This window comes from Trichoderma aggressivum (genome assembly GCF_033847375.1).
Source record: "Trichoderma aggressivum f. europaeum strain CBS 100526 chromosome Unknown scaffold_092, whole genome shotgun sequence".
Taxonomy (NCBI): domain Eukaryota; kingdom Fungi; phylum Ascomycota; class Sordariomycetes; order Hypocreales; family Hypocreaceae; genus Trichoderma; species Trichoderma aggressivum.
The window spans coordinates 21,146-48,050 of record NW_026946458.1 but is presented as its reverse complement, the minus strand read 5'-3'; the positions used below and the strand labels follow the sequence as shown (position 1 = coordinate 48,050).

Here is a 26,905-nt window from a genome sequence, read left to right as displayed (position 1 = left end):
TTTTATTTTTTTTTTTTTTGTTTTTGGAAGCCCCCCCCCCCCCCCCCCCCCCCCTTTTTTTTTTTTTTCAACTCTCTATTTCCTCTGTTCATGGAGGGGTATTCTGTTTACGTTTTTCATTTTTATAAATGCCATGATATGAGCATTTTTTACATGGGATGATGGACAATGAGCTGCGGATTATTATTATATCACTGGCTGATTATGGTGAAGCCTGGTGGCTGCAGTAGAAGATCCGAGGGGTTCGCAATGACCCAACCAGATAGACAGATGGGCGAGATGTATGAATGCTCGCACAATTTTACAGTGCATTTTTGATTATCCTCCTCCTTTTTTTTCTTTTTTTTTCTTCACGCTGGCCCATGATTGTTTCTTTGTGTTTTGTCTATTATTGGTTCATTTCGTCTTTCTTTTTTGTATATTCATTGCTTTTTATAATTTTTAGTCCCTCCACTCGACATATACATCGTCCGTTCGGAAGCGCTGCGTGCACACGCTCTCTTCAAGCGAAGTGCGGAAACCCGTTCGATACGCCAACAGCCCCGCATGCGCAATCATGATGCCGTTGTCGATGCAGAATCTCTCGTCCATGGCAAAGACGCTGCCGCCTCGCTCCTTGGCCATGCTCGCAATCATGTCCTGCAGCCGCTCGTTGCAGCCCACGCCGCCGACGATGAGGACCTCGCTGCTGCCCACGTGGGCCATGGCTCGCTCCGTGATCTCGACCAGCATGGCGAAGATGGTCTCCTGCAGGGAGAAGCACAGGTCTTCGGTGGTGAAGCCCGCGCCTTCGGGGCCGAGCTGGAGGAGCTGCGCGGCCAGGGCCTCTGCGCTGGCGAGGATGCCCGAGAAGGAGCAGTCCATGCCCTTGACGACGTAGGGGAGGTCGAGCAGCTTGGTGCCCTTCTTGGCCAGCTGCTCGATGTTGTAGCCCGGCGCCGGGTCGTTGCTGATGTTGAGGACGCGGGCGAAGCGGTCGAGACAGTTGCCCACGGCGATGTCGAGCGTCTCGCCAAAGATGCGGTAGCGCTTCTCGGCGTAGGCAATCACCTGCGAGTTGCCGCCGCTGACGTAGAGCACGACGGGGTTGTCGGCGCCCGTCACATCACGGCCCATCTCGATGTGTCCCACGCAATGGTTGACGCCCACCAGCGGCTTGTCCCACAGCAAGGCCAGGGTGCGGGCTCCGATGGCGACGCTGGTCAGCGGAGCGCCCATGCCGGGGCCCTGAGTGAAGCAGACGCAGTCGACGTCGGCCGGCGTGATGCCGGCCTCGGCAATGGCGCGGCGCGCGAGGGCGACGAACTCGGTGCGGTGGTGCAGCGCCGTGTCTTTGGGGAGGAAGCCCGTGCCTGGGGGGGAGATGAAGGTGTGCCGCAGGTTGGAGAGGATGGTGGTCGAGGTTGTGGTGTGGCGGATGAGGCCGATGCCGAGCTTGTTGGCGGAGCCTTCGCACCCGAGGGCGATCCATGAGGATTTGGAGGTCGCTGCGGCCATGTCTGATGTAGCTGAGGATGTGGATGTGGATGTGGATGTAGATGTAGAGATGTTGGAGGCGGGTGTGATGGATATAGAGTCGGAGGTTGGGAGATGCGACACTGGAGAGGCGACGCTGGCGGCGGCCATGCTGGGCGACTTGGAGAGCCGAGATGATTCTCAGCGGCCTTATGTGGGAGCTGAAGCAGTTGGCGACACTGCGCTACGTTTGCGCCCGGCCGGCGATGCTCTCGATGTGCCGGGATGTTGGTGACTCTTTTCACGAGGTGGGGGGTTTAGATATCGCTATATAGAGGCCGTTTGTCTTGGTGGCTCTCTTATAGAAGTGAAGCAGTTCTCAAACGGGAAACGGCAAGATGGGGTTTTATCAAGGTACAGAACCTCGAAATAAAATAGAATAATAAATCTCTGGATGTTTCCCTAGCAAACGATGGATGATGAAGCAATTCACATTCCCGAGAAGAAGAAAAAAAAATGGAGGGGTTCAGCTCGTTGCAGCGTAGCAGTTGGCCAGAAACAGAAAATAGCGGGGCGCCGCCAATGGCTCGCTCACTTGCAGTTGCGGCAAGCATCCTTCCCTTTTTGCGGTTGATTGTGCTCGTTACGCTCCTTCCCAATTTCTGTATCTCTGCCGTTTCAAAGCCTGCCTCCGCCGGCTTATGTAAGATTGCGATGCTCTGGTTAAAGTTTTACTTGTATTCCGTAATCTCTCCTCTCTGCTCCTCTTGTAGAGCCTCATGTTCCTCCATTCAACAAAGTACTACTACCGACATCGCGCTGCCCTTCCCCCCGAGGCACCTGGTATTACTACTACGAGTACGGAGCACAACTACTGGGATTGCGAGACTCGGCGGCCCTGTCGGCAAATCCCCTTTAGCGCTCCCAGGCCTCGCCGTGTCATCAAGCACCCTCGCACTAAAGCGCTGCTCTTCCCTGGCCTGGACCTGGCCCGCTTCGTCCCTGTACCACCACAGCATGTACTCTTGCGGTGCGCCTTTTACTCGGCCAATACCTGCCTGCCTGGTACTACCATGTCCCCCGTTGAGTGCGTGCTTCTGCCGCCTGTGTGGGCGGAAATCCCCCAAAAATCCACTTGCAGCCGTTCCCGCGGTCCACATCGACCACTCACTTTCTTTCCCCTCGACTTTTTTCCTTTACCCTCTAGCTGGGAGCAGGAAAAAAAAACACACACACCAAAGTACAAGAAGGAAAATCCAACCCATCCAGGTCGCTGCTCCGTTGCGAAAATCTCTCCTGATGGGACACTGGCCATGAGACATTGGCTGCTTTGCGTTCCGGTTTGTCGTGCCCTTGGCTGCAAGGCAGAATCCCCCTTTGAACCTGATTGTGTGTCGGCGCCTTTGCCTACTTCTCTTTCGTCAGCCCACAGCTAACGGCAGCCTCGCAGCAGACAAGAGTCAAGATGAGGACGAGACACGGAGCTTCTGTTGTCAGCCATGGCCAGCCTCCAGCTTCCAACGGCCTGCTACCGAATGCTGTCGAAGCCATGGCGATCTCGACCGTACATCAGAACCGGGCGAGCTCACGTTGCGCAGCCTGCTTCCCCTCACGTCATCCGCCCTGGTCACCGTGAGGTGAGACCAGGCTGCGTCACGACACCCGCCTTGCGGAAAAGCTCGCACAAAAAGGACAAGCTCTTCCATCGCCGGCTCATATACACCTCATCACGCGAATTGGATGGCACACGAAGAAATATTTCTCTCTGGTCAAGGCCAGCTCGGGGTTTCGTATGATTTTTTTTTTTTACTTCATTTGCTCCCGTTGGGGGGGCTTCTTCCTCTTCTAATCCTAAAGCACCGACCCCAACTCCCAACTCCTTGCAATGCCTTGACCAAGGCTAAGGTTACTATACATCGGTCGATTCGATCCACCTCGAAAATGTCCTTCCTCCTCCCAAACCTCCCCCCGTCCTGTCCGCTCCTGAGAGCCCTTCAATGCTAGCGTGATTGGAGAAAAAAAAGAGAGCTGCAAAATTATATACACCTCCACACACCCATACTCATACAGGGATGCAGTACCAGATTCATCGGGGAGAGGGAGGTTTCTTTATGATGCCGCCTGCGCCTGTTGGACTGCAGGAGGATGCGGTGCTTGTGGCTGCTGTTGCGGTTGCGGCGGCGGCGGTAGCACCCGGTTTCCATTTGCTACGCCGTTTACCGCTTCTGGAGGGGCCGTTGGCCTCGCCCGGAAGATATATGGGCTGAGAGGGATGGTAGCCCTAAACTTCAGCGCTCTTGTGTCAAAGGGATCAACCTCATATACGGGAGGTTCATCGTCCTCATCGTCAGAGTCATACTTCCACCGGTCCGAGTACTCGTACGCGTCTGCCCGAGAAGGAGTCGAAAGACCTCTTCGATCGATCCAGAGCCGTTGGAGTCGGCCGATACGGCGTCGGAACGCCGGCTGGTTAGTTTGTGGTGTCTCGTCAACGTCTGAACCACGAAACTGGAATACTGGCAGCTCTAGCTTGTCCAGTTGCATAGGCTCAGGTACGTCGTCGACATCCATTGACTCCGAAGACGTTGACGCCGGCGGCGTCATTAAGTATTGCGTCTTTGCCGGTCTGAACTTGAGCTCCATACCCAATGCCTTTACCGGCGAAAGGGGATCTCGAGTGAGATCAATATGATTCTGGTTCCACCTCCGATGATTCTGCACCTTAGTCTCAATCTCATTACGGAGCTCATTTTCCTTCTCAGCAAGCTGGTCAGAAAGCAGCACAAGATCCTGTTCGTGGGCGCGTCCATCGGGCCGTACCGGCACCCGGACCTGTGTCGCAGGTCGCTGGGCTCCGGCAGCTTCTACAGGCTTTCGCTTCTGAGACTGTGTAGTTGCCATCGTGTCAGTGCCAAGTGGCATTATACATATCGAGGGCCAAGCTGGCCTGGGTTCAAAACATACCTTTTGGTTGACTAGGTCTTCGTCGTCGCCCTTGATGCCTAGTTTTGTCTTGATCTGCTTTAGTCGAGCCCTTTCTTCGAAAATAGCCCGATCCATTTGCAACAAATCTCGTTTCATCATCTCTCGCTCGTATGCGAACAGTATAAGCTGGCGGCCATCCTCGAGCTCGCGACGGAAACGCTTGAGCGTCTCGGCGATCTTGGTGTCCCTGGACCTTGTTTTCCTTGTCTGCCTGACCTCCCGCCGTCTGAAGCAGACGTATGGGTCGGTGTCATCAGTCTCTTGATGTGTTTCAAACTTGATGGTTGGATGCAGTGGTTTGTTTCCTTCCTCCTGCCGCTTGGACTTCCAGTACTCATATATCTGCTTGGCGTGCTGCAATATGGATGCAGAACCAAGCTGATTGAGACCGGGCACCATCATATCATAGCTGACAACAGTATTGTCGACTGATGCAAATGGCGTTTGCTCCGTTGCGGTGTCTTCAAACACCTCCATGATGCGTTCGAAGTCATCCTCGCTGAGCAACCCAGCGGCGGGAGGACTACTATTATATGATTTGAGAAATTCATTGTCATCAGCTGTCATGTCATATTGACAGCTAATGCATTCCTCCACTGTCTGAGAAAATCGGATATAAGAGGAAGGTTTGTGAAATGATGCGGGATAGAGGCCATCATAGCTGATGTCGCTTTCTTGCGGTGGAGGCACAGGAATTTCTTGATCATTGCTTGTGCCCGCCTCTTTTAGAATGGATTGAAGATGGTATTCCTACAAGAGAAAGAAAGAAGAAGAAGAGAACAAGTCAGTATATATTACTTTTGAAGAAAGAAAAAAAGGACGAAGAAAAAAAGCGATGAAGAAAAGATGAAAGAAAAGGAGAAATATGATGACGGAAGAAAAAAAGAATGAAATTGAATAATGTGAAAAAAGAGAGGATTGATCAAATACTAGAGTGAGATACATGAGGATGGAAGATGCCATCACATATGCAGCACTCCGTATATGCCATCTCGACTTATGTACGCTGGTAGGCAAAATACAAGGCAGAGAGAGAGGTAAGGCAAGGAGACAGCACGTGACGATACACGTGATATCAGAAGTTGCGGTGGCGTGGATATGGAGAGAAAAGGACTCACATTTTCCTCAGTCTGGTCGACTCCAGTCGCGATTTGCGACTCGGTAAGGAGTGATTCATACTCGGTAGCATCGATCTGATCCTCTCTGAGCACGGGAAGAGTGGTTTTGACCGTCAACTTCTTGACTCGGACTTTGCGGGATGACATGTTGCCAGGGTGGTGAAGGACGGCAGAAAGCCAGCGGAAAATCCGCAAAAAAAAGAGATCAAGTCATAAATCGAGACGTCCGCAGTCGCCTGTTGATAACAGATGGGCGATTTAGGGGGCGTGGTTTGGGTTTTTTGATGACTGAATGCTCGCGTTCGATGAGGTGACGTTGAGGTTGTTTTGCCGCGCGAAGATTTTTCACTGGTGCAAAGCCTGGAAATTTGCGGCTGTTTGATGGCGAGCGCTGGTCCGCCCCAAAGTCACGGCGCCATAGTGTTTGGCGGGCGCAGGTACATGTGGGCGCTCGGGCCACCCCCTCCTTTTGGCTTCTCTCCCTCTCCCCTGAAGTCGCCAAAAAAAAAAACAGTGGGCGGTGGTGCCTATGGGCCATTGGCACACTGGGCGAGTCGCGCCTCTGGTTGGCTGGGCGGCGGGACCCAAAGGAGCCCAAAACGCGCCCAGGCAGCCCGGGGATGAGCCGAAAGCGGGCATGGCGGACTTTTGCTTTCTTGCTGTCTTTTTAGGTAAGCAGCCGAGCACCGGTACAAAGAAGCTGTGACGCTTCCGTGCTGCTTCTACATGTACATACTTGGACGGCTTCATGCATTGGCTCCATCACAAGTGTGGTCTGTTAATGCATGTGACGGACCAGCACCTCGGTTTGTTTTAGTACTTGGGACCAAATGCCATATGCGTGACAGTCGAATTGTAAGACTTGCATGCCGTTTATCTGTCATAAGCTTCAGCCACGATGTAAAATACGCATAAAGTTCTGCCATTGAGCTTATAGTTGCCCCAGCTCGATCTTGCCGAACGACACCACGATGAATGTCCTTTATTTATTTGCCATGAAATCATCTGCAGCATCTAAAATTAGACGAGATAACATCCACTAAACAGCCTTTTGAAGGTTTTGGCAATATTCTTCTTTTCTTCTTTATAGCAGGGCTGAATGGATTGTTGTTTCTGCCAAGCAGCAGCAGCAATAAGGCTCCAGCTTACATACTCGTTGTAGAAGCAATCTCAGAGGACGTGGTCCGTGCACATGACCAGCTACCCCTCTAGGAGAATGCGGCCTTGTACTCGTACAATGAATAATACAAGCCTTACACCTCCAAAGACGCAGAACGACATTCATGGCCGCCGATACATGACCGCTACATAACCACAACCAACCACCAACTGTCCGCTGCATTTCCTCCTCAAGCACCATTTTTTATCGAGACATCGCTAGCGCAAGAGTCGCTGCGCCTGCAATATGGGCAACACCACAAGTACCGTGCTGGACAATATTGTCCAAGGGTCCAACTGTAGGCTGCCGCCTCCCCCTAAGAGCACTTGAGCTCAAGCTCCTCGGCCTCATGCGCTAATACCATGTCGCGTAGTTGATAGAGAGGAGGTCGATCGGTTAAGGAAACGGTTCATGAAACTCGACAAGGTACGATTGAACAAGGAGACTCGGCGCAGAGCATCACGGCTGACTGCTTGGCTGGGCTGCTGCCGCCGCTTTCTCAACAAGAGACGATGCAAGACGGGACAAGACAGGACAAGATACGAGGCTAACTGATATTCAACTATAGGATAATTCTGGTACAATCGAACGAGACGAGTTTCTTAGCCTCCCCCAAATCTCCTCCAACCCGCTTGCGACACGGTTCGGTCTACCCCCTTTCACATCTTCCCCCGCGATATTATACACCGCTCGCACTACCACCTTCCCCCTTTCATAGGATTCAACACCACTAACATGAATGGTTTTTTTCAGCATGATCGCCATCTTCGACGAGGACGGCGGCGGCGATGTCGACTTCCAGGAGTTCGTGTCGGGCCTCAGCGCCTTCAGCAGCAAGGGCAACAAGGAGCAGAAGCTGCAGTTCGCCTTCAAGGTGTACGACATTGACCGCGATGGCTACATCAGCAACGGCGAGCTCTTCATCGTGCTCAAGATGATGGTGGGCAGCAACTTGAAGGACCAGCAGCTGCAGCAGATTGTCGACAAGACGATAATGGAGGCGGACCTGGACAAGGACGGCAAGATTAGCTTTGAGGAGTTTACCAAGATGGTGGAGAATACGGATGTGAGCATGAGCATGACTCTAGGTGCGTTTTTTTTCCCCCAATTTTCCGTCTTCTCTTTTTGCTTCCCCGTATCTTCTTGTTCTTCAGGCGATGTGCTAACTGGCTGGCGATGTAGACCAATTCTAAGCGTCCGTGGGAGAGGAGAAAAAAGGGGCAGCGTTGGGTCTCGGGCAGACAGCGCGCCGAGAGCGAATACTTGTGGATAATGGAATACAGCAGTTATGATAATGAATATCTACATTCGATTTCTTCAACTATCCATGTGTACAGGCTTTCCTTGGTCAAAGACATGTACCCCCAACGGGAAACGATGAGCACGCGTGCTTCCCATTGGGACTTGACTGCAGCCAATCTACGGCAAAACACAGTACATTATTCGTTCGTGAAAGAAGGTATAGCTGTTACGAGCATAGGTGACTCCTCCCCAAATCCGAAAAAGGAGAGACATTGACTTTGGAGCCCTCCACCAGACCGCTCTGCGTCTTGTGTCTCACAGCGGTTTTTTTTTTGGGCGAATTAGTGGTGCAATGTGGGAAACTTTTTGATGCCAATCAAGGTGTCCCACACGTGAGCCTATTTCTATCTAGTTGAACATGGGTGACTCAAGAAGTTGGGAGATTGGCAATGTTTGGTGTTACGGCCGAGACAAAGTTGGGCGCGGGAATACTTCTTGACGGCTTGGACGAAATGGGATTTTGGTTTTGAGGTCGGTGTCACTGGGCACAGGCTAGCTGTTTGCTTAACCGCGGCGTACCACTTGTTATTATTTCTTGGTGTCTTCTATTTCGGTCTACTTTGGCTTTGGAAGAAAGGGGTGATACTTGGATGAGGCTTCTCGAGCGTCTGTGGAGCGACTTGCTGTTTTGGTAGTTTGTTGGCAGCAGAACTTGATCCAGCCATGATGAGTATTGAGGTTCTTGCAGGAAACTCGACACTGAGGACACTCATAGAGAATCTAGAGGCTACTGATGGTTTTGTCTCAGTCTCGTCAGGTCTCATTACCGAAAGATTTGAGATACTATAATATAGCTCAAGTTCATCTACCCAAGTACCAAGTTCATCTCACATAGTCTAAGATATAGCTCATGTGCTACTTCTATCATGTTGAATTGCCAATGAGAACATTGTTGCAACTTGGCAATGCAATTCCCCCTTTCCTCCTTGATTTCTTCTTTTCTGCTCTTTAGTCACTGTGAGGGCATCTCACCCTTTTTCTTCATCGCTGTATACCTTAGGTACTGCCCCAGTATCATGTGATGAGAATACCTGGTGTCCGAGCTCTTTAGCACAGCCACTCTCCAGAGGACCTTCCTTCTCTTCTGTCTATCGTCATCACCTCTTTCCATCTGCTATTCCTTATCTCCTTCCCTCTCCCAGGTGATTCTAGTAAAGTACTAACTTAGTAAGCTACTGGGTATCAGCCAAGGAATATAACGTACATCTATACCTCAGGTGACAACGACACGCCTCTCCTTCTTTTCCCCCTTTTCATCAACACTTTCTCTCCTCATCCACTCAATCCACCCAGCTCAGTGCTTTAGCTTGCCAAACTTCTCTCCTTCAACTTTGTCTACACATTCGTCACAGCTAGGTATCTAGTGATATGCAATAATCCATCGGCAGTGCTACCAGGTAGTTCCTTGTCCTCCCACTGCCCTAGCAGCAGCCAGCTGGATCTGGGGGATCATCGCCTTGTCCCACTGCTGGCAGCAGACGCTCTCCCTGCTCCGTTACCCCTGCACAAAACTGCCGTCACATGCAGTCTACAGAGGTCAGATCAAATTACGCCAAATCGGAAATCGACCTCTGACGAGCTACTACGCCTCGGCAACAGCTCTCAAACAGACCACAGCCGGGTTTAAGATGACGTCTCATACGCTTGTCCACGATATCCCCGGCGAGCAGACGGATGTTGACTACAGCAGGACACCGGCTAGAAACAAATCAGCCCCAAACCGGGCGAGTTGCCATCATGGCCGGAGACAAAGTTCCTTTTCACCCCTGGCTTCTGGCATCTGACTAGCCTTGGCGAAGATAAAAGCAATAATCGTTGGTTGGTTACATGTAACCCAACTGAGACACCATGGTGAGTATTACCCTCGGCGTATTCTGCAATACGCCCGTCACTATACACCAACCAAACGCAGGTGACTCCGCGGTGGCTTCTCTTGTCGCCTCATCAATGTGTTGGCTGTGAGGCTGCCTGCCAAGCACTTCCGTGTATGCAGCTAGCAGCCTGTGTTTATGAGTTCACCCACAACTGCCGATAGCCCCGGCTGAAAGCCCAGATGAGGGCCCAGATGATGGGCGGCGTCGTGACAGGGCCAGGGGAATGTCCTAATTACCTCCCCGCTAGACGCTTCAGCCGGTAAGCCGCACGCTTGCTCCGACGTCAAAATCTCAGCAGCACATTTAACGTTACCCCATGAAACGCTAGCACCAGCTGCTCCCCTGATTCTAGCCCCCAGCCCCCGTCCGTCTCACTTGGGGGCTGCAGCCGCGTTGGCTTTCCAATTGCCATGTGAACGATGGGAGTGGATGGGAATTTGTCATGCGGACTCCCGCAGGCTTCCGGGAGTCATATCCGGGACAAGCCGGTTTCGGGACCGGGCTTATCCCCGACGGGAATCTTACCTGTCTGGATGCATGACAAACAGAGTCGCTCTGGCACAAACACGAGAGACGTCATCTGCCATCGTTCATCGCCCTACCCGGCTGCTACGGTCAAGGGGCCCTTGGATAATTCGACGGATGACGGATGACGGATGACCATCTGATATAAGCGGCCGTTCTCGACTACAAGACATTTATGTTTGCCCCATGCCACAAAAGTCCCAACGGGATTACACAACAAACTTGTAAGATACACAGCCTCGTGTTTCAATCACAGGCTTCAACCTCTTCAAAGTCTGCCCCTCTAGACTGTTTGCTATGTACCTAGTCATCAGCAACTTGTGTGCCACTTCCAGCCCGCTGATGCTGCCCTTGAGGGCTCGAAACCGCTATAATCTAACCAATCGTCTAAACATGATACACTTAATATGTGAACAGACAAAACAAGAACTTTTAGTGGGAATCTTGCACAGGTCCCTCGTTATTGTTCGACTCGGGGTGATGAAGATTAGGAAAAAAGAAGAAGAAGGAAAAAGACAAGGAAAAAGCAACAGAAAAAGCAGAGAAGCAATCGCCGGTCTCACATCTTTGCCCGAAAGTCCATCATCCAACGCCGCCTGTCTAAAACATTCGGTCCTCGCAGGCTTTTGCCCGCTCCCGCCGTTGTCCTGCCCATGTTGTCTACCAAAAATACCCGTCCAGTTCCCACACTGTCGTACCAAATTCGCCAGAAATCCGCTTGCCTAGGAGCCGCACCCCCAATAATGACATGGCATTCCTTACCATGCTATGCCCGTGTGTGTTGCATCGTCGTGTTTGTAGGTGCCTCTTTGGAATGTTTGTGTGTCCGTGTATAGGCCAAGTTTGCCAGCCCATCCAAGCGTAGCTGGCAAAAAGAGTATTCAGACATATCACTTGATACGCTGTGCCACTGGCCTCTCCCCCCTTGCGCCCTACTAGACACAGGCCTAATCCAAGAGACATGCATCAGCCCCTCCGAGAAAAGAAAAAAAAGCCCCAATATCCATCCGTCCGTCCATCCATCCCGTAACCCATAAGACCCAGTTATGAAACCTTTCTCCATGTTATTCCTCCCCGATCAACCTTGTTAATATTCGTATTTTCGCTGTTGGAGAGGCCGTGTCGAAAGTTCCCATCGTATAATGTACACTTCCCAAGCCGCTGGAAATGCAAGGGTAATAGCAACAAAAAAAAAGAAGAAGAAAAGACAGCAAACAAAAAATTGGAAAGCAAGTGAACAGCCGGTTTTCTCGCTCTGGCATAGAAGTAGCCGATACATCTTCATCGTTCATATGCGTAGTAGTAATCCGCATCGTATGCAAATGTCGATCAGCGAGATCCTCCACTTGTGCCAGCGGCCGCTTCGAGGGAGTCGTAGAGATCGAGACATTCTTCAAGAACTAGATGGTCGATTAGCACATCTTTTTACCAACAACAAGGGAAAAGGAGACGGCCATACCTGTCTCGATTCGGTCCTCCCACACGCCGTACTGATAATCAACTAAACCATGGCTCTCGATACCATCGCAAAGCCGAACAAGCTCGTCGCCCATTTTCTTTATTGTGTCCTGCGACATGACCTGCTGTGATCTCGACAGCTGCTGACCTGATGACATGATTTCTTTTTGTCGAAAGCAGAGGGCTAACCACGCGTGGTTAAAGTCGTTCCACAGTTTTATTCTCTCGGCGTGAAGGCTGGCGTCATCTTGGCTGAGCCCTGTTCTGCATGTAAGCACAACGACAAGTTTACCCATCTTGCTTCTCTTCATACCTAATTCTGCCACTTGCGTGAGCAACCACCCAGAGATGTTGAGAAGGGTTTCGGCGGCTCTCTCCAACGAAACAGATGATATGTCCTGAAAAACGGATCCTAGTTGTCGTTGGTAGTTTTGCCACTTCTCTTGAAGCCCAGACGTAGCATAGTCTTGCCCTTCTCCCATGGCGGAATCCGCGGCTCCTGATGTCTGCTGCATGGCGCCTGTACCAGGCATGCTGCCCGCGTAACTCATGGATTGGCCCTGCTGATATACTCCAGCTGATGCGCTGCCCCCCTGGCCCGGGTGCTGCATGCTTGCTGCTGCCGCGCTCCCTGCTTCGGGATTAAAGTATGCTGAGGTGACATCCGGTGCCATCATCTGCATTGCTGCCTGCTGCCGTTGCCCGAATTGTTGAGCGTCATAGACTGGAGTTTGCGTGTTCGGCTGAGGCACGTTGTACATCATCATACCCGTGTTGTAGCCCCCGAAACCCTGAGTTTGTGGCCTCGAATCGGCGCCGTATTCCGACCCGTACGCCATACCCGTCGTTGGCATGTTTGTCGGCGTTGAAAATGCGGCCGCGGGTTCTTGGTAATATGTACTATATGTCGGCGCACCCCCCAAGCCTCTTGGAGTTGAAGACGATGCAAGGGGCGCCGTTCGATAGCGCTCAGAGGAACCGCCTACAGAGCCCTGAACTGAGTATCTTTGTGCAGGAGGGTGATGGGTAGGCGGGTCATTCTGCCTCCTATGTTGGTTGGGGTTGTCCATGCCCCGATGGGCCTTGTCGTAAGAAGCCTCTCGATGCGCCGGGGAGGCAGTGCTGTTGGAGAACGATCGTATAGAGTCAAGATGGGTACCTTCCTAGGCGTACCGATCGCAGGGTTTAAACGAATGGCTTTTTGTTTTTGCTTTTTTTAACGAAAGTATGGTGAACGAAACGAGCGGTGCGAATCGATAAATGTGTGTGGGCAGCTACTGGAAAGTGGTGGGTGGGCGTCTGGATCAAATCTGCTAACACGATGATCCTATAACAGGTTGCAGCTGGAGACGTTAAACACTCAAAACGAGAGAAAAGGTAAGCTAGGCGGACAAGTCGAGAGACCGATGTCATAGCCTGTTTGCAAAGCTCATCAAGCCTCGAGAGCCGACTCCTCCAACAATAGCAGGGAAAAGATGTGAGATTTTTTCCCCCCGGCTCGACGAGGTGCTGTGACGAATACAAAGACGGCTACTCGTACCCTCTGGCAAACTCGCAAATTCTCAATGGCGGGTTTGCGGAGCCAACGGCCTAGTTCATCATGCCCCAAATGGCAATACGTCAGGGACCGGGCGCCAGAGAGGCGTAGGCTTGGTAGGTTCCACCAGCTCGACCTAGTCTGAGACTCCGGGACACACCGGCTGCCTGCGTAAAGGATGTTAGGTTAATCACAGCAGGTTGTTGGAGGGCTGAAAGGCTTGGAATCAAGCCGTGACGGTTCAAGGTGGGAATTCCTTGGGCAGGTTTTGGGGAAGACGGCTTGTTATCCTCTTTGTAATATTAGATGCTTACCCTTTCTAAATCTGACAGAGTGGGTTGCCAGGAAATAGCACAAGGAAGCCAATGGCCGAAGTAGGGGAAGCCTAGGCCAAATGAGAGATTGGCAAGGGCAGAGCCGTTGCCAATCAGATGATGTATGTGGGCGTGGGAAGTGTGACTATGCAAGAGTTGATAACGATGGTGAGGACGCAAACTTGGTTGAGATCCCAAAACAGCGGGGATAAGACCGAGAAACTAGTGGTGATACTAGATGATTAAATCGATGGAGCCCTTGCTGGAGACCAACGAGTGACTGGCGTTGGAGGAATCATCGGGTCTTATACCGAGGGGGGAACTAGTTGGCAAAACCGTCTGCTCCAAGATCCACGCTAATAAAAATGAGGGAGAACGAGAGAGAACGAGGTAGAGGAGAGAGAAGGAGGAGGAGGAGGCAAAAAGGCACAGATAGAGGTAGAGGCGTGTACTCCCTCCCTAGGAGGCAGTATACCATGTCGCCGGTGGGTGTGTGGGAGGACGGAGGACGGAGGACGGAGTACAAGAAAAAGGGATGTCAGCCGTATGCAGTCCAAGTGTGCCGTCTAGGGGTCCAGACAATGTGCGGCAAGTCATAAATGCAAAAGCAGGGCTGCTTGTCAGTAGCGAAAGGTGGAAGCCACATTGGCCAAGATGCGCTTGGTATGACCCGGGGTGCTGGGCATACCGTCGTATTCTGTACCTTGCGTTGGCCCTAGAAGAACTTGGGGCGATACAGCCGGTAGGCTGTCACTAGTCTGCAAGGCTAGAGGTGAGAGTTTGAATTGTCGATTTGGTATTATTTGGGATCTGCATGTGGCCACCCCCTGGTCATCCGGGACGGCGGAAAAGAGGCTTCGTTGGAGAAGGACAGGCCAGGGGTGGCCCCTTGATGGGTCACAAAAGAAAGAAACCAGAGAGGTAACAGTGAAGGAACCGCGCGCGGTGCTTTTCTTCTTTGTACACAGTACGCATAGGGACAGCCCACAAACTAACAGTGCGTACGAGTACTCGTAGATGTCGCTTCTAGGCTCGCGATTGGACAAAATGCTCAAGCGAAAAACTCAGACTTGCTCCGAGTGGAAACAACGAAGTCGAGGTGCTCTCCGCCAGAGACCACATACACGAAACAGAGTGGATTCGCATCTTGACTTAGTGGATAGGCGCGGCGATGATTTGGGCTTGGCAGCATGCTTCGGCACTCTCGTCTTTTGGCCTAACAGACTCCTGTGAACAAGGTCCATTCCCGTCGTCTGGAGCATGAAGCAATGCCTGTCGGAACGCAACCCGCCAACCAGGTACGAGTATTAGTTGATGAGCCGGTACTTGGGCGCGGCGAATACCGTAAGCAAGTAGGAGCGGCACATTCCTTCTGCTTGCGCCAATCCATCAATGGCTGTAGAGATGGCTGCGGATGTAGCAAGCGTGTCATTTCCATGCATGCAGCATCAGTAGCTGTGGCCCTTTTTTTTTTCAGACGAATGAGCATTGCAGGCAGGGCAGGGCGGAAAATAGAAACGGCAAGTCAACGCATGACAGCACCAGCCTGGGGTTTTTGCATGAATAAGGGCGTCTGAGACGCTTGGCTGTCTTGTTACCACCCTTGGATTGGAGCTGGAACATGACAGCAAATAGGCGGCTGAATAATGACGCATAACCTGAACTGACTAGGGGTTTGTTGAGACGGCACTCCCTCCAATGGAGCACGTGTAATCGCGCTTCTCTGGTAGTTGGGAGAAGGAACCCATCGGGTAAGCCAGCAGAAACGTTCTTTTGTCGTGGACGTCAGACCAGACATGGCTAAAAGCGTCTGGATGACGGCGCTTGGAGGCCGGCTGTTTTGCCGTGGCTTGCCAGGCCCCAGCAACACGGCAGCGAGTGGTCTGCTTTCGAGGTTAGTCCATTATACGGGGATGACCGAGGTTTCAATGCCCACAAGCAGGCCGCCCTCCAGCTTGCCATTGCGGCCATCCGTCGATCCAAAGCAGCAGCATGTCAGCTGCCGGGGGGAGGGGGAAATTCCCCGTTCAGTGACCGGCCATTAGGGTTGTCGCAAACGATCCAGGCCTGACAAGAGGCGTCCCGACAACCCGGGTCGTCCCAACTGGGCGAGACACACAATGCCCTGGAAATGAGGTGAGGCGTCGGCGTCGTGAATTACGAGTACTCGCTGACCGGTGTGAAGTACGAGTACCCGCATGTCTCAGTCAGTAGCCTGTAGGGATACCGAATGCAAAAGCAGATCACGAGACACGGCGCCAATCCATCACATCACATGTACGACCCACGAGAGAAGCAAAAAGATCTCTGATCTAAGACAATGCCTAGCTGGTATCGCTTGGTGAAGGAACACACCCCTGGAATCGACACGCCCGTTGGACAAGCCACCTGCAAGGGCCTTTGACAGACAGAGCTGAGCTTTGAGGAGGAGAAAAATTGGCGAAGGGGAGGCTGAAGTTGGTAGAAGGTGAATCTGTAAGGTATTTGCGATTTGGAATTGGGAGATGCAGATGGGAGTACCGGATCTCCCTTGTACAACCCGTCGTTAATTTGAGGTACCACCAGATTGGTAGGAGTCGAGGTAGTTCGGCTGCACAACTGACGCCAACATGTACGTGATTGAAATTCTTGAACAAGGTTCATTTCACAATTAGTAGAGGTATTACCTTCAAGGTTGTTAGAGGTACTTGTCCTCTGCACGTGAGGATTGCTGGTTTTTGCAGGGCAGGAGCAGCTGTAGGTACCTACCTACCTTAGTATTACTCTGCCACAGGCACTCGGTGGAGAGATGAGGAAGGCACACCCCCAAGCGTACAGTACGAGTGGGTACATGGGTACCTGTACTTTCACAGGTGCGAAGCTGATTGTGTTGCGTCTCTCTCTTTTTCTCTCTCCCATCTTCCGCCCTCTGTCGTTTCTTTTTCCTCTTCTTGGGGCCCTTTTCTCGTCGGATTCGCTCTACGTTCTCAGCTCAATCTACACGTATTGCCATCCTCCTCGCCACGACCAGGAACAGGGGACGGGGGATTACAGTAGGAGGAATTTCGATCGCGGAGTGGAGGCCAGCGCGGGAGGCCATGTGCAGCGTGCGTCAAAGTCCACAGCTCATGCTGCACGCAAATCCTGGCAGCAGCCAATCTGCGAGCCCGGAGCAGGCAAATACAGGCAAAATGCAGCTTGCTAGGGCCGTGCTAGAGGCGAGCCATCGGCCTGGTCCACAGCGACTCCATCGGCGAGCAGCCATTAGGAGGAATAAAGGCCAGTGTGGAGATGGGCTCGGCTCTGTGTAGCGTGGGCAGCTAAGAATATTTTTTTTTTCCTGAGAGCTCTGAACCATGTTCTGCTGAGAAGTGAAGGAGGAAAAAAAAATTCGCTGGGCTTTCCGGCCAGATGTTGGCCAATCTGATGAGCTGTGAGGGTATGGGTGTGGACAGGGGCAAAGACGCCGGGAGCACTAACGGAATCGAGAAGACGATTATGCCGTCAATCTACAAAGTACGACCATGCTCGATGCCTGTCAGCAACTGCTGTTTCGGCAGGTTAATAATAGCAGTGCTCGTAATCGCGGTCACTCACGAGCGCGAGGCTGTTCCGATGGACGCGAAGTACCTCGGACGGACTACAAAACCGGCCGGCCCAAAAAAAGCAACATTGACAGTGGTCGCGAGTGAAGCGACTACGGGACCTGGGCGCATGATATTGATTACGACACGAGCCATGTCTGGCTGTAAGAGTTTGGAAGGTGGTCTGATGTCTCACATGCCCGGAGCAGCTTTGCTTGTTCGGAGTATTGCTGCTATTACTGCTACTACTACTACGGAGATACTACCAGGAGTATAATTTGAATTACTTCGGGGCAAGCTCCTTGGACTTTCATGATGTACGCCCAAGGCAGCGGAAATGGGTAGCACGAACTAATAATCTCGTCTGGCTCGCCCCAAGTGAACAAGGACTTACCGCGGATCCGATGCCGGGACAACGCTTGCATATACGGGTACATACACGAGACAGGGCGAGCATTGATGCCCAGCCAGGAGGTATGTACGGGCAGTTGCTTGAAGCAAGGAGCAGGAGAGATTGGAGATGGCTCTAACACACATACGAAGCATGCAGTACATACTAGCACATCAACAATTGCAACTACAGGCCTGTCACGTCACCACAGAGGCTAATGCCCAACATTCAGCTGCTCTGTGGAGCACTTACATGGCAGTGGTCGAAAAGACTGACCCTGGTCGTGTTTTACCCCAGCTGTCTCTTGCTGCCTCCCCTGCACCGAGAGTTTCGGGTTTGATGAGCCGAGGGCCTGTCCTTGAAAGTTGACACCGACATACAAAAGGAAAAGAGGGAGACCAAAACAAGCGCCGATCATATGCTGGTACTAACATACCGGCAGAGATACTAGGCATATAAATGACACTGTCTGGTTGACCCTCGCTCGATCATCATACGATTGCCTGCGTTTTCTGGCTCAGCTGCCCTCGAGATTCAGCTGCCGCGGCTATGAGGGCTGACCTTCGCTCCAACGGATGTAACTACCCCCATAAGTACACGAAATGTGACACCCTATGTTGCCAGGAAGAGTATTGGGCGAAAAGGAAACCCTCCTGCGTCACCCTTTGGTAAATGATGCCGCCTTCTATTGGCTCTGCTGACCTCTACCCTGGACCTGGTAATAGCGACACAATTTACATGGCACAAACGGGCCTCGCGCGGCTGAGACCGCAATCCCTTGCTGACGCATGCCCTGACTCGACGTCATTGGCAGGAATTGGGAGAAAATCTAGGCTCGATTCTATGGACAGGGGGGTAGAATTGAGCTGAACTTGATGGTCTAGCTTGTGTGTCACTTGTGATTTCGATCTCGCTAAACTTGTTGAACGGGCCATACGGGCCGGATCCGACCCGTCAGGACAGGCTTCATGACTTTCGATGCTTTTTTTTCAAAGTCTAAAGGAATAGGATTAGAGGCTGTAATAGCTCAGCTGAAGCCACCTTCTGAGTAAATCACTTTTCAGAAATGCGCAGCTCTTGGCGCATTGAAGAATACAATGGGATACTGGAAACCATATTTCAAGTGTGGCATTTTAAATAAACAAAGGCGCCCTGAATTTCCGCCAATACGGACTGGCAGCGGCGATATCATCTTTCTTGGTACTGCGGCGCATGTCACAGAAAAGGCCCGGTCAGCCTCAAAACCCCGGAACTTGCATGATTCAAGGGCCAAAACAAAGCCAAAAAAAAAAAAGAAGAAGAAAAGGGAATTCTGCCTGTAATATTACATCCTGTCTACCCTGCTCTTCCGCCCTTTGGTTGGCACCGTAGCATCATTTTTTCCTTTTTCTTTTCTTGCAGGCATCTACGAGCCGTGGCGGGATCCTTGCTTGATGGTTTCACTTGCTACCTACCTGAAAGACAGTTGAAAAAAAGGAAAATAGAGGGGAGTGAAGGAAGAAGAAAAAGAAAAGAAAAGAAAAAAGACATTTACACCCTTCATGTCACTCACTGTCCTTCCTTTTGTGCGGCTGAGTCCTATGAGACAAGCTACCAGGTAGGTACTGACTCGAATGCTATATCATGCATCGAACAAGTATGTACCTAGTAGACTTTGTAAGCCATGACTTATACATTGACGTGTCTCCCATTCTTTTCTTGGATTTGACTGCTTATGCTCAGCAGCAACTGAAACCACAGCTGGATTTGCCTTATGCCAAGATGGAAGTTCATATACAACGGGCTTTAGTGATTACGCACAGCCTTGTGGCGACTACGACGTGCTTGTGTTGGTCATACTTCATTATAACATTGAATGCTTCGGCATGGGCCAAGATAACCCAAATGTCCCCAAGTAGCAAATGCCTAGGTAGGATTCTATAAATACAGATGTTGTAGATGGTACAAATGTCGCTCTCGGAATAGAGGCAGAGAGATAAGCGCCCTTTAGGCTCGTTCTCAAGCAGGCGTCCTGCGTAATCTCGCCTAGCCGAGCTTACAAACGGCGCGGGAAACCCAGGCCCGTGCAGCTTCTATCGCTTGACCCAGGCAGGCATCTTCCGGGCCTTGACATGTCCATGCTTCTTCCTCTCCACTGTTCTGGGATCGCGTGTGATGCAGCCAGCTGAATTGGGGAGATGCAACGTTAGCAGCCGTCGTCAAGACCGAGAACAAGGGATCGAGACAAATGTAAAAAAAACACCGAAAAAGCAAGGTGGCTTTCGTATCAACATACCTCTCCTTAGAGCCGTCTTCAATGCCGGCTCATGAGCGACCAGCGCTTTCGCCACGGCCAGGGTAATTGCCTCAGCCTGCCCGGTCGTGCCGCCGCCCTCAACCAAGGCCCAGACGTTGTACTTGTCCAGTCTCTCCGTGGCAGTGAGTGCCCAGACCGCGCTCTCACGGTCGTGCACGCGGCCAAAGGCCTCGCTCAGAGTCTTGCCGTTGACCAGAATCTCTCCAGTTCCCTCCACGACAAACGCGCGAGCTGTTGACTCCTTTCTCTTGCCCACGCCAACGGCACGCCCAAACTTGTCAATCGTGATGGGGTTGGGCATGTTTAGGAATGGGTTGATGTCTCTCGTAAACTCCGTCAGGGCCACCTTGACCTCTTGCGGCCGCAGGCTGGGCTCGATGAGATTCAAGCGCTTGGCCACCCGCATGACCTTCGCGTAGTGTGATGACTTGATGGGCTCTCCCATCTGCGCCCGCATCTCCTCCAGCTTTGTCCATGGCATCTGCGGAGCTTCACCTGGCGGCACTGTGGGCAGGTGGTTGTACTTGGTGAGCAGTTTGGAGATTCCAATGTATAAATCGTTGAACTGGGGCTCTCTTGAGAAGTAAGATGGCGTTGCCGGAACGACTCGCGCATGCGTAACGCCCTGGTATGGGATCGGGACGGACTCGGCCGCTTCAAGTTCAAGACTGGGAGGCTTTTGAGAGTCGCTGGTTATGGACCGGATGGCGAGTTGAAAGCTCGACCGCGGGAGGATTGTCGGCCGCCATTGAGCGGCAGCAATCGAGCTTGCGCACCTTGCATGCCGCAAGCCGCTTGCAATTGTCGCCATTGTTGCCGAGCGTTCGGTCGAGGAGATTCGAGACGACGTTGCGATCCTCCAAAGTCGTGGTACCACAAAATCTTCCCCCACGATAACCTCGCCTTTGGCGTGCAGCTTGGGACTGCATCACGTGGAGATAAAGAGCAATTGAGCCTGACACCTGATCACCAGCCACAGAAACGCCACAGAAACCCATAATTAACCCTTGCTCTTTGTTGCTGCAACAGCCACCGCGGGGCATTAATCTCCCCTCATTGAAAAAAAAAAAAATTCCTCTATCGCCCCAGTCTCTCCTCTCTTCCCTTCTCAACTCTCCAGTCAAGCATCACGACATCAGTCACAATGGCTTTCGGAACTCTCTTCACCACCGCCGTTAGTCTCCCGTATAATACGCCTAATCGTTGTTTGTGCCAGGCTGCTTACTCTTCTCCTGCTGCAGGACCAACCTCGTGCCACCGCCATCAAGGCTGTCGCCAAGGCCAACGGCCTCGAGCTCAACATCTCCACCGTAGAGGTTGGCAAGCCCACTGCTGAGCACCTCAAGGCTCACCCTCTGGGCAAGTTCCCTGCTTTCCTCGGCGAGGATGGCTTTGCCCTGAGCGAGAGCATTGCTATCGCCATCTATGGTACGTATCCTGTCCTGTGGCTGTATATTTCCCCCGGCTCTTCTTATCGACACATTATGACTCCTCCGGTCGCTCGCCAAAATGATGAGAGTATTTTTAAGTTATCCCTGTCTGAAAGAAATGTTACTAAAAACTTTCCCTGTGTTGATAACGACAACTTCTGATCTTGCACCTTTCTTTATCCTTCGAATCTCGAGTTTTTTCCCAAGCGTCAACGTGGTGTGGTGCTCTGGCTAACTTGATGATACAGTCACCTCCCAGAACGAGAAGACCACCCTTCTCGGCAAGACCAAGCAGGAGTAAGTCGCGCATTTCTCCACCTGGTGTATCGCTTCAAATCTAACAGATTGCTAGCTACGCTTCCATCCTCCGATGGATGTCCTTCTTCAACACCGAGGTCCTCCCCAACATCGGTGCTTGGATCAAGCCCCTGACCGGTGCCTCCCCCTACAACAAGAAGGCTGTCGATGAGACCGCCAAGGAGGTTGCCCGTGCTATCGATGCTGCTGAGGAGCACCTCACTCACCACACCTATCTCGTTGGTGAGCGCATCACCCTGGCTGATCTCTTCAGCGCTGGCCTCCTCTACCGCGGCTTCCAGTACTTCTTCGACAAGCAGTGGCGCCAGCAGCACCCCGCTGTTACTCGTTGGTACGAGACCATTGTTAACCAGCCCATCTACACTGCCGTCGCCGAGAAGCTCCCCTTCCTGGACACTCCCGTCCTGACCAACACTCCCCCCAAGAAGCCTGAGCAGCCCAAGGCCGCTCCCAAGGCTGCCCCCGCCCCCAAGCCCAAGGCCGCCGCCGAGGAGGAGGACGAGCCTGCTCCCGCCCCCAAGGCCAAGCACCCTCTTGAGTCTCTGCCCAAGGCTTCCCTTCCTCTCGATGAGTGGAAGCGCCAGTACTCCAACAGCGAGACCCCCGATGCCCTCAAGTGGTTCTGGGAGAACGTCAACTTTGAGGAGTACTCTATCTGGAAGGTTGCCTACAAGTACAACGATGAGCTTGCCATGACTTTCATGTCCAACAACCTCATCGGCGGCTTCAACAACCGTCTTGAGGGCTCCCGCAAGTACCTCTTCGGCTGCACCTCCGTCTACGGAACCAACAACGACTCCGTCATTGAGGGTGCCTTTGTCATCCGTGGCCAGGAGTATGCCCCTGTCTTCGACGTTGCTCCCGACTGGGAGAGCTACGAGTTCATCAAGCTTGATCCCACCAAGCCTGAGGACCGTGCCTTTGTTGATGCCCAGTGGTCTTGGGACAAGCCCGTCATCGTCAACGGCAAGGAGTACCCTCACGCCGACGGCCACGTCTTCAAATAAAGAATCACAGTGGATGGGGGTGATGACAAGCTATGAAGTGATGATGGGTTATGGGTAAAAATAGGGTTGAAGGGAATGAATGATGATATCTCATGTGCTTGTACACACACACACACACATGCCTACGTAGTCTTATACAACAAGGCCGCAGGAAACAAATTCAAAACCGTAAAAAGCGTCTAAACTATGTGCCAGCTCCTCTTTAAGTGTGAATATGAAAAAGATAAATAAGACGAGGGTATCTAAAGAAGAGCTCAGAAGGCTTAATCTACTAGAACGCTCTAGACAGGCCAAGGAGCTTGTAGAGCGTACAAATCTATGTAGGAGGCATGAAGTCCCAACCAGGCTTCATCAAAATATGCGCTGTATGTATACGCGACCAAAGAACCTATGAGTCAAAAGAATCTCTATGCCGTATGAGAGTCTGGCTGCGGCGGTAGTCTATAGCTTGAGTCGATCCTGAAAGGACGATCTCGTATGTAGCTGCTGATGTTGGTCTGATAGCAGAGGCTGTTTAGATAGTCGTGGACCTGCGGCAGCACATTGGGAGGTTCGTTGGAGAGTCCCTCAAACTCGGGCAGCTGAAGGATGTTGTAGGGCTCGCTGCGGCCCTTTTCGGCCGAGTCGTCGACGAGGACGGTGTTTGTCTGGTCCCAGCGCTGGCCCTGGGCGGCGGCCGGGTGGGAGGCGGCGACGCCGGGGTCGTTCCAGATGCTGGAGAGGCGCTTGTAGCACTGGACGCGGGCGGAGTAGTCGGCGGGGGAGAGGCCGAACTTGTCGCGGCCCCAGATGACGAGGCACTTTGCGCGCTGCTGGGGGGAGAGCAGCTGGGAGACCATCTTGTCGACGTTTTCGGGGCGAGCCGAGGACCAGATGGCGACGTGAAAGGTGTCGACGCAGTAGTCGAGGAACTCGCGGGCGTGGGGCCGCTGGATGAAGTTGAAGGGGTTGCGCTTGTTGGGGCGGTAGAGCAGCGTGCCGTTGAGGTCCACGATGACGAGGATGCGGCGCGGGTTGCGGAGGGAGGACGGCAGCGGGAGGGACTGGGCGATGTAGAGGGGCGTGGGATCGGGGATGCCGCCGGATGCCTTGCTGGGGGCGACGCGCCCGTCTTGAGGGAGGTTTTGGTTCTTGGGGGGGAATCGGGGCTTGGTTGGAGGAGGTCTGGCGATGAAGTCGTTGGAGTTGTGGAAGTTGTTGGGAGGGAGGTTCATCAAGTTGGCGTTGTTGAAGTCGAAATTGTTGAAGCTGTAGGCCCTAAAGATGGATAGACTTGTGAGTACTCTGCTTTGTGGAAGAAGGCAAGGTGACTTTGCTTGATCGTACCCGTGCTGGCCAGAGACTGGGCCAGGAGCAGCAGCAGGATGTTGCGCCATGTGTTCAAGGGCAGCCTGTGCATGTGCCTCTGCCAACGCTCTCCTCGCCTTTGCCTTTTTATTCTCCTTTAATTTCCGCGGTAGCACATACGGCGCCTTGGCTGGCGGCTGGGGAGCCGCAGGACTGATGAGGCTGCCCTCGGAAGTCGGCGCAATCGCATGGGGCGCCAAGTTGTTCAGCAGAGTCAGCCCCGGGATCTGGATGCTCTGGGGCTTCATTTTGTCTTGACCACCGCGTTGTTTGCTTGTCATCAAAGAATAGTGGACTTGTGCAGAAGAGCGTAAAACGAGTGGCAGACGTTCCTCGTAGGTCTGTGGCCCGACGGCCTCGCAAGGGGATTGTCGTAGCGGCGGGCTGCGAGAAGGAGGATTCCGGGTTTTGCTAGACAGTGGCTGTGTTCGGACCTTGTTTGCGGTGGAGCGTGCTGAGCAGGAGAGTCCCGTGATTACTACTCTGCGTGGCCACATTAAGCGCTCCTCCGAAGTTTGCAAAAGGGCAGTATCAAGGCGAGATGTTTCGTTTGTGGTAGAACGATTGAGTTTTGGTGTTGGTCGAATAACTTTCCAGACGCAAAGCCCCCACATATTCACTGGTTACTTGCATAAGTCGCCCATTAAAACCTTGCAGATGAGCCGGGGTCTTTTATCGATAAGATAACGCCCCCCAAAAAATGATTTGTAGGAAGAAAGATTACCGCTGTAGCTTTCCGGTCGGAATGATGCTGCGATAATCCAACACCAACGCTTTTGCAATTACGAAAATGTCGTCGAAACGGAAACTCGGCTCCTTGGGTCTTGAGCGACGGGTAAAAGCCCGGCGTGAGGAAGACTGGGATCCGGAATTGAGTGCCAGCGAAGAGGACGACTCAGGAGAAGAAGTTTCTGAAGAGGGAGATGACAGCGGTGATGAGGATGAGGATTTGGACGAAGCAGAGTCTGGTTCAGAGGTATAGCGCATTCGATTCCCATAAAGAAAAGAATGTTTCAATTTACAAGATGTACGATACTTATGGATTACACCGTCTATAGTCTGAAGAAGCCGAGGAGGATGCGCCAAAGGTCGACTTCTCATCCATCTCTTTCGGCGCATTAGCTCGCGCAGCAGCCAGCCTACCCCCCTCTGAGAAGAAGAAAAAGAACAAAGCAGACGCCTCCAAAGACGATGAGCCTACAGGACGCACACCCAAGGAATCACAAAGACGAGAGCCGAAGAAGCCATCAAGTCGGGTAGACGCATCGAAGCGAAGCTCCAAACACGCGCCGCAGGAAATGACGTCCAAGAAGCCCGTCAGCAGGCGCCGCGAAATCCTCGCCGATCCACGCCGCAGGACGCGCGACCCGCGGTTCGACAACCTTTCGGGAGAGGTAGACGAGACCAAGATTGCCCGCAACTATGCTTTCCTGGACGAGTACCGCGAGAGCGAGATGGCAGAGCTACGCATGCAGATCAAGAAGACCAAGGACGTCACGGTGAAGGAGGATCTGAAGCGACAGCTACTATCTATGGAATCGAAGAAGAAAGCCCGCCAGAAGAAGGAGGAGGAGGTAAAGCTACTGCAGGAGCACCGAAAGAAGGAAAAGGAGTTGGTGGCGCAGGGCAAGCAGCCGTTCTACCTGCGCAAGAGCGAGCAGAAGAAGCAGCTGCTGATGAACAGATATGCAAGCATGAGCAAGTCGCAAGTCGATAAGGCGATTGAGCGGAAGCGGAAGAAGGTGGTGGGCAAGGAGAAGAAGGACTTGGCTTCGCTGGAGAGAAAATCGAGACGTCATTAGAGTCCGCCCGTATCCCTCTTGTTAATGTAATGAGTTATGACAGATCGCGGAGTAGAAATCCCTGCGATTACTTGCTTCTTTTCGCCCCTACCGCAGTGGACGACGTCGGGATGAACAACTTTGCCCGCAACTTTCATTTCCGATTGACGCCAAATGACACTGCATCGCCGATTTGAGCCATCATTTCATACCACAGTACCGAGAATAGAGTTTGAAATCGACAGCAGCAAAGTCCACTTGAACTGCAGATCTCCCCTGTCCAACTGCGTCACAGGCTGAATGCTAGAGCGCCGACTGTATGGCGATGGCTTCAGAGATGGGCACTGTGAGGTCATTGATCACCCCGGTGATGAGAACGAATGCTGATTTCCGTCGGCGCCATCATGTCTGGCCGCCTCTTCACGTGCTTATCCTGGCAAGTGCATGGCAGTCGAGGTCAGAATATGACATAGTCTGCATCAGGGGTCGACTTGTTGAACTGTCGCTGATGCGTAATCGAATCTCGTCGATAATTGCTGACTAGTTTGCTAGAGTCCCAAGAGCCACCTGTTCCAAGAGTATTAGAAAAGGAAAAGGAGGCCAATGGGTAAGCGTGAATTTTGGTATCACGATGAAATCTGTAAACCGACATGATTAGTACTTTGCCACTTCGTCACAGTCGAGGATGTAACGCTCCGTGCGAGTCTGATGCAACTCTAGCGGTCCTCATAAACGACAGGTATGCAGTTAGCCGCGCTAGTTTCATCATAACTTTGATGACCGCCGACGTATATGGTCTCTTGGCTCTGAAGATGCTCTTCGATGAATGACTGTGTTGTAGCCTTGGACGATACTCAGAGATGTCTTGAATGGAGGCAAATATCAAGTCGTACAAACGTCATACTCTGGCTCAGGCTGGTATGACGTGAAGGGCATCGTCTTCGCTCATCGTACCCCACATGGCATTTGCACGTTGCCATCCTTCTGTGAATGGCCTCCCTTGTTTGAGCTGCTCATGGCCTTGGTCACAATTGTTCAACTTGGA

General features: G+C 52.3%; 8 protein-coding genes across 8 annotated transcripts; 3 read left to right on the top strand and 5 right to left on the bottom strand.

Annotated features, from left to right (window-relative positions):
- Nucleotides 1-441: 441 nt before the first annotated feature.
- On the bottom strand, nucleotides 442-1,626 carry Triagg1_10903 (uncharacterized protein; the record flags this gene model as incomplete). The annotated part of the gene is made up of 1 exon (XM_062895026.1): nucleotides 442-1,626. One exon carries the CDS (start codon nucleotides 1,624-1,626, stop codon nucleotides 442-444), a length of 1,185 nt encoding a protein of 394 aa, XP_062750157.1.
- Nucleotides 1,627-3,564: 1,938 nt separating this feature from the next.
- Triagg1_10902 (uncharacterized protein) lies at nucleotides 3,565-5,705 on the bottom strand (the record flags this gene model as incomplete). Its single annotated transcript, XM_062895025.1, has 3 exons — nucleotides 3,565-4,341; nucleotides 4,420-5,190; nucleotides 5,559-5,705. The coding sequence occupies 3 exons, from the start codon at nucleotides 5,703-5,705 to the stop codon at nucleotides 3,565-3,567; spliced, it is 1,695 nt and encodes a 564-aa protein (XP_062750156.1).
- A 1,258-nt stretch (nucleotides 5,706-6,963) lies between these two features.
- Triagg1_10901 (uncharacterized protein) lies at nucleotides 6,964-7,910 on the top strand (the record flags this gene model as incomplete). Its single annotated transcript, XM_062895024.1, has 5 exons — nucleotides 6,964-7,015; nucleotides 7,091-7,143; nucleotides 7,286-7,359; nucleotides 7,471-7,805; nucleotides 7,900-7,910. The coding sequence occupies 5 exons, from the start codon at nucleotides 6,964-6,966 to the stop codon at nucleotides 7,908-7,910; spliced, it is 525 nt and encodes a 174-aa protein (XP_062750155.1).
- A 3,837-nt stretch (nucleotides 7,911-11,747) lies between these two features.
- Nucleotides 11,748-12,730, bottom strand: Triagg1_10900 (uncharacterized protein; the record flags this gene model as incomplete). Its single annotated transcript, XM_062895023.1, has 3 exons — nucleotides 11,748-11,818; nucleotides 11,878-12,135; nucleotides 12,190-12,730. 3 exons carry the CDS (start codon nucleotides 12,728-12,730, stop codon nucleotides 11,748-11,750), a joined length of 870 nt encoding a protein of 289 aa, XP_062750154.1.
- A 7,023-nt stretch (nucleotides 12,731-19,753) lies between these two features.
- Triagg1_10899 (uncharacterized protein) lies at nucleotides 19,754-20,788 on the bottom strand (the record flags this gene model as incomplete). Its single annotated transcript, XM_062895022.1, has 2 exons — nucleotides 19,754-19,845; nucleotides 19,957-20,788. 2 exons carry the CDS (start codon nucleotides 20,786-20,788, stop codon nucleotides 19,754-19,756), a joined length of 924 nt encoding a protein of 307 aa, XP_062750153.1.
- Nucleotides 20,789-21,121: 333 nt separating this feature from the next.
- Triagg1_10898 (uncharacterized protein) lies at nucleotides 21,122-22,732 on the top strand (the record flags this gene model as incomplete). Its single annotated transcript, XM_062895021.1, has 4 exons — nucleotides 21,122-21,151; nucleotides 21,219-21,405; nucleotides 21,656-21,704; nucleotides 21,760-22,732. 4 exons carry the CDS (start codon nucleotides 21,122-21,124, stop codon nucleotides 22,730-22,732), a joined length of 1,239 nt encoding a protein of 412 aa, XP_062750152.1.
- Nucleotides 22,733-23,139: 407 nt separating this feature from the next.
- On the bottom strand, nucleotides 23,140-24,693 carry Triagg1_10897 (uncharacterized protein; the record flags this gene model as incomplete). The annotated part of the gene is made up of 1 exon (XM_062895020.1): nucleotides 23,140-24,693. The coding sequence occupies one exon, from the start codon at nucleotides 24,691-24,693 to the stop codon at nucleotides 23,140-23,142; it is 1,554 nt and encodes a 517-aa protein (XP_062750151.1).
- A 176-nt stretch (nucleotides 24,694-24,869) lies between these two features.
- On the top strand, nucleotides 24,870-25,881 carry Triagg1_10896 (uncharacterized protein; the record flags this gene model as incomplete). The annotated part of the gene is made up of 2 exons (XM_062895017.1): nucleotides 24,870-25,055; nucleotides 25,138-25,881. 2 exons carry the CDS (start codon nucleotides 24,870-24,872, stop codon nucleotides 25,879-25,881), a joined length of 930 nt encoding a protein of 309 aa, XP_062750150.1.
- Between the last annotated feature and the right edge of the window lie 1,024 nt (nucleotides 25,882-26,905).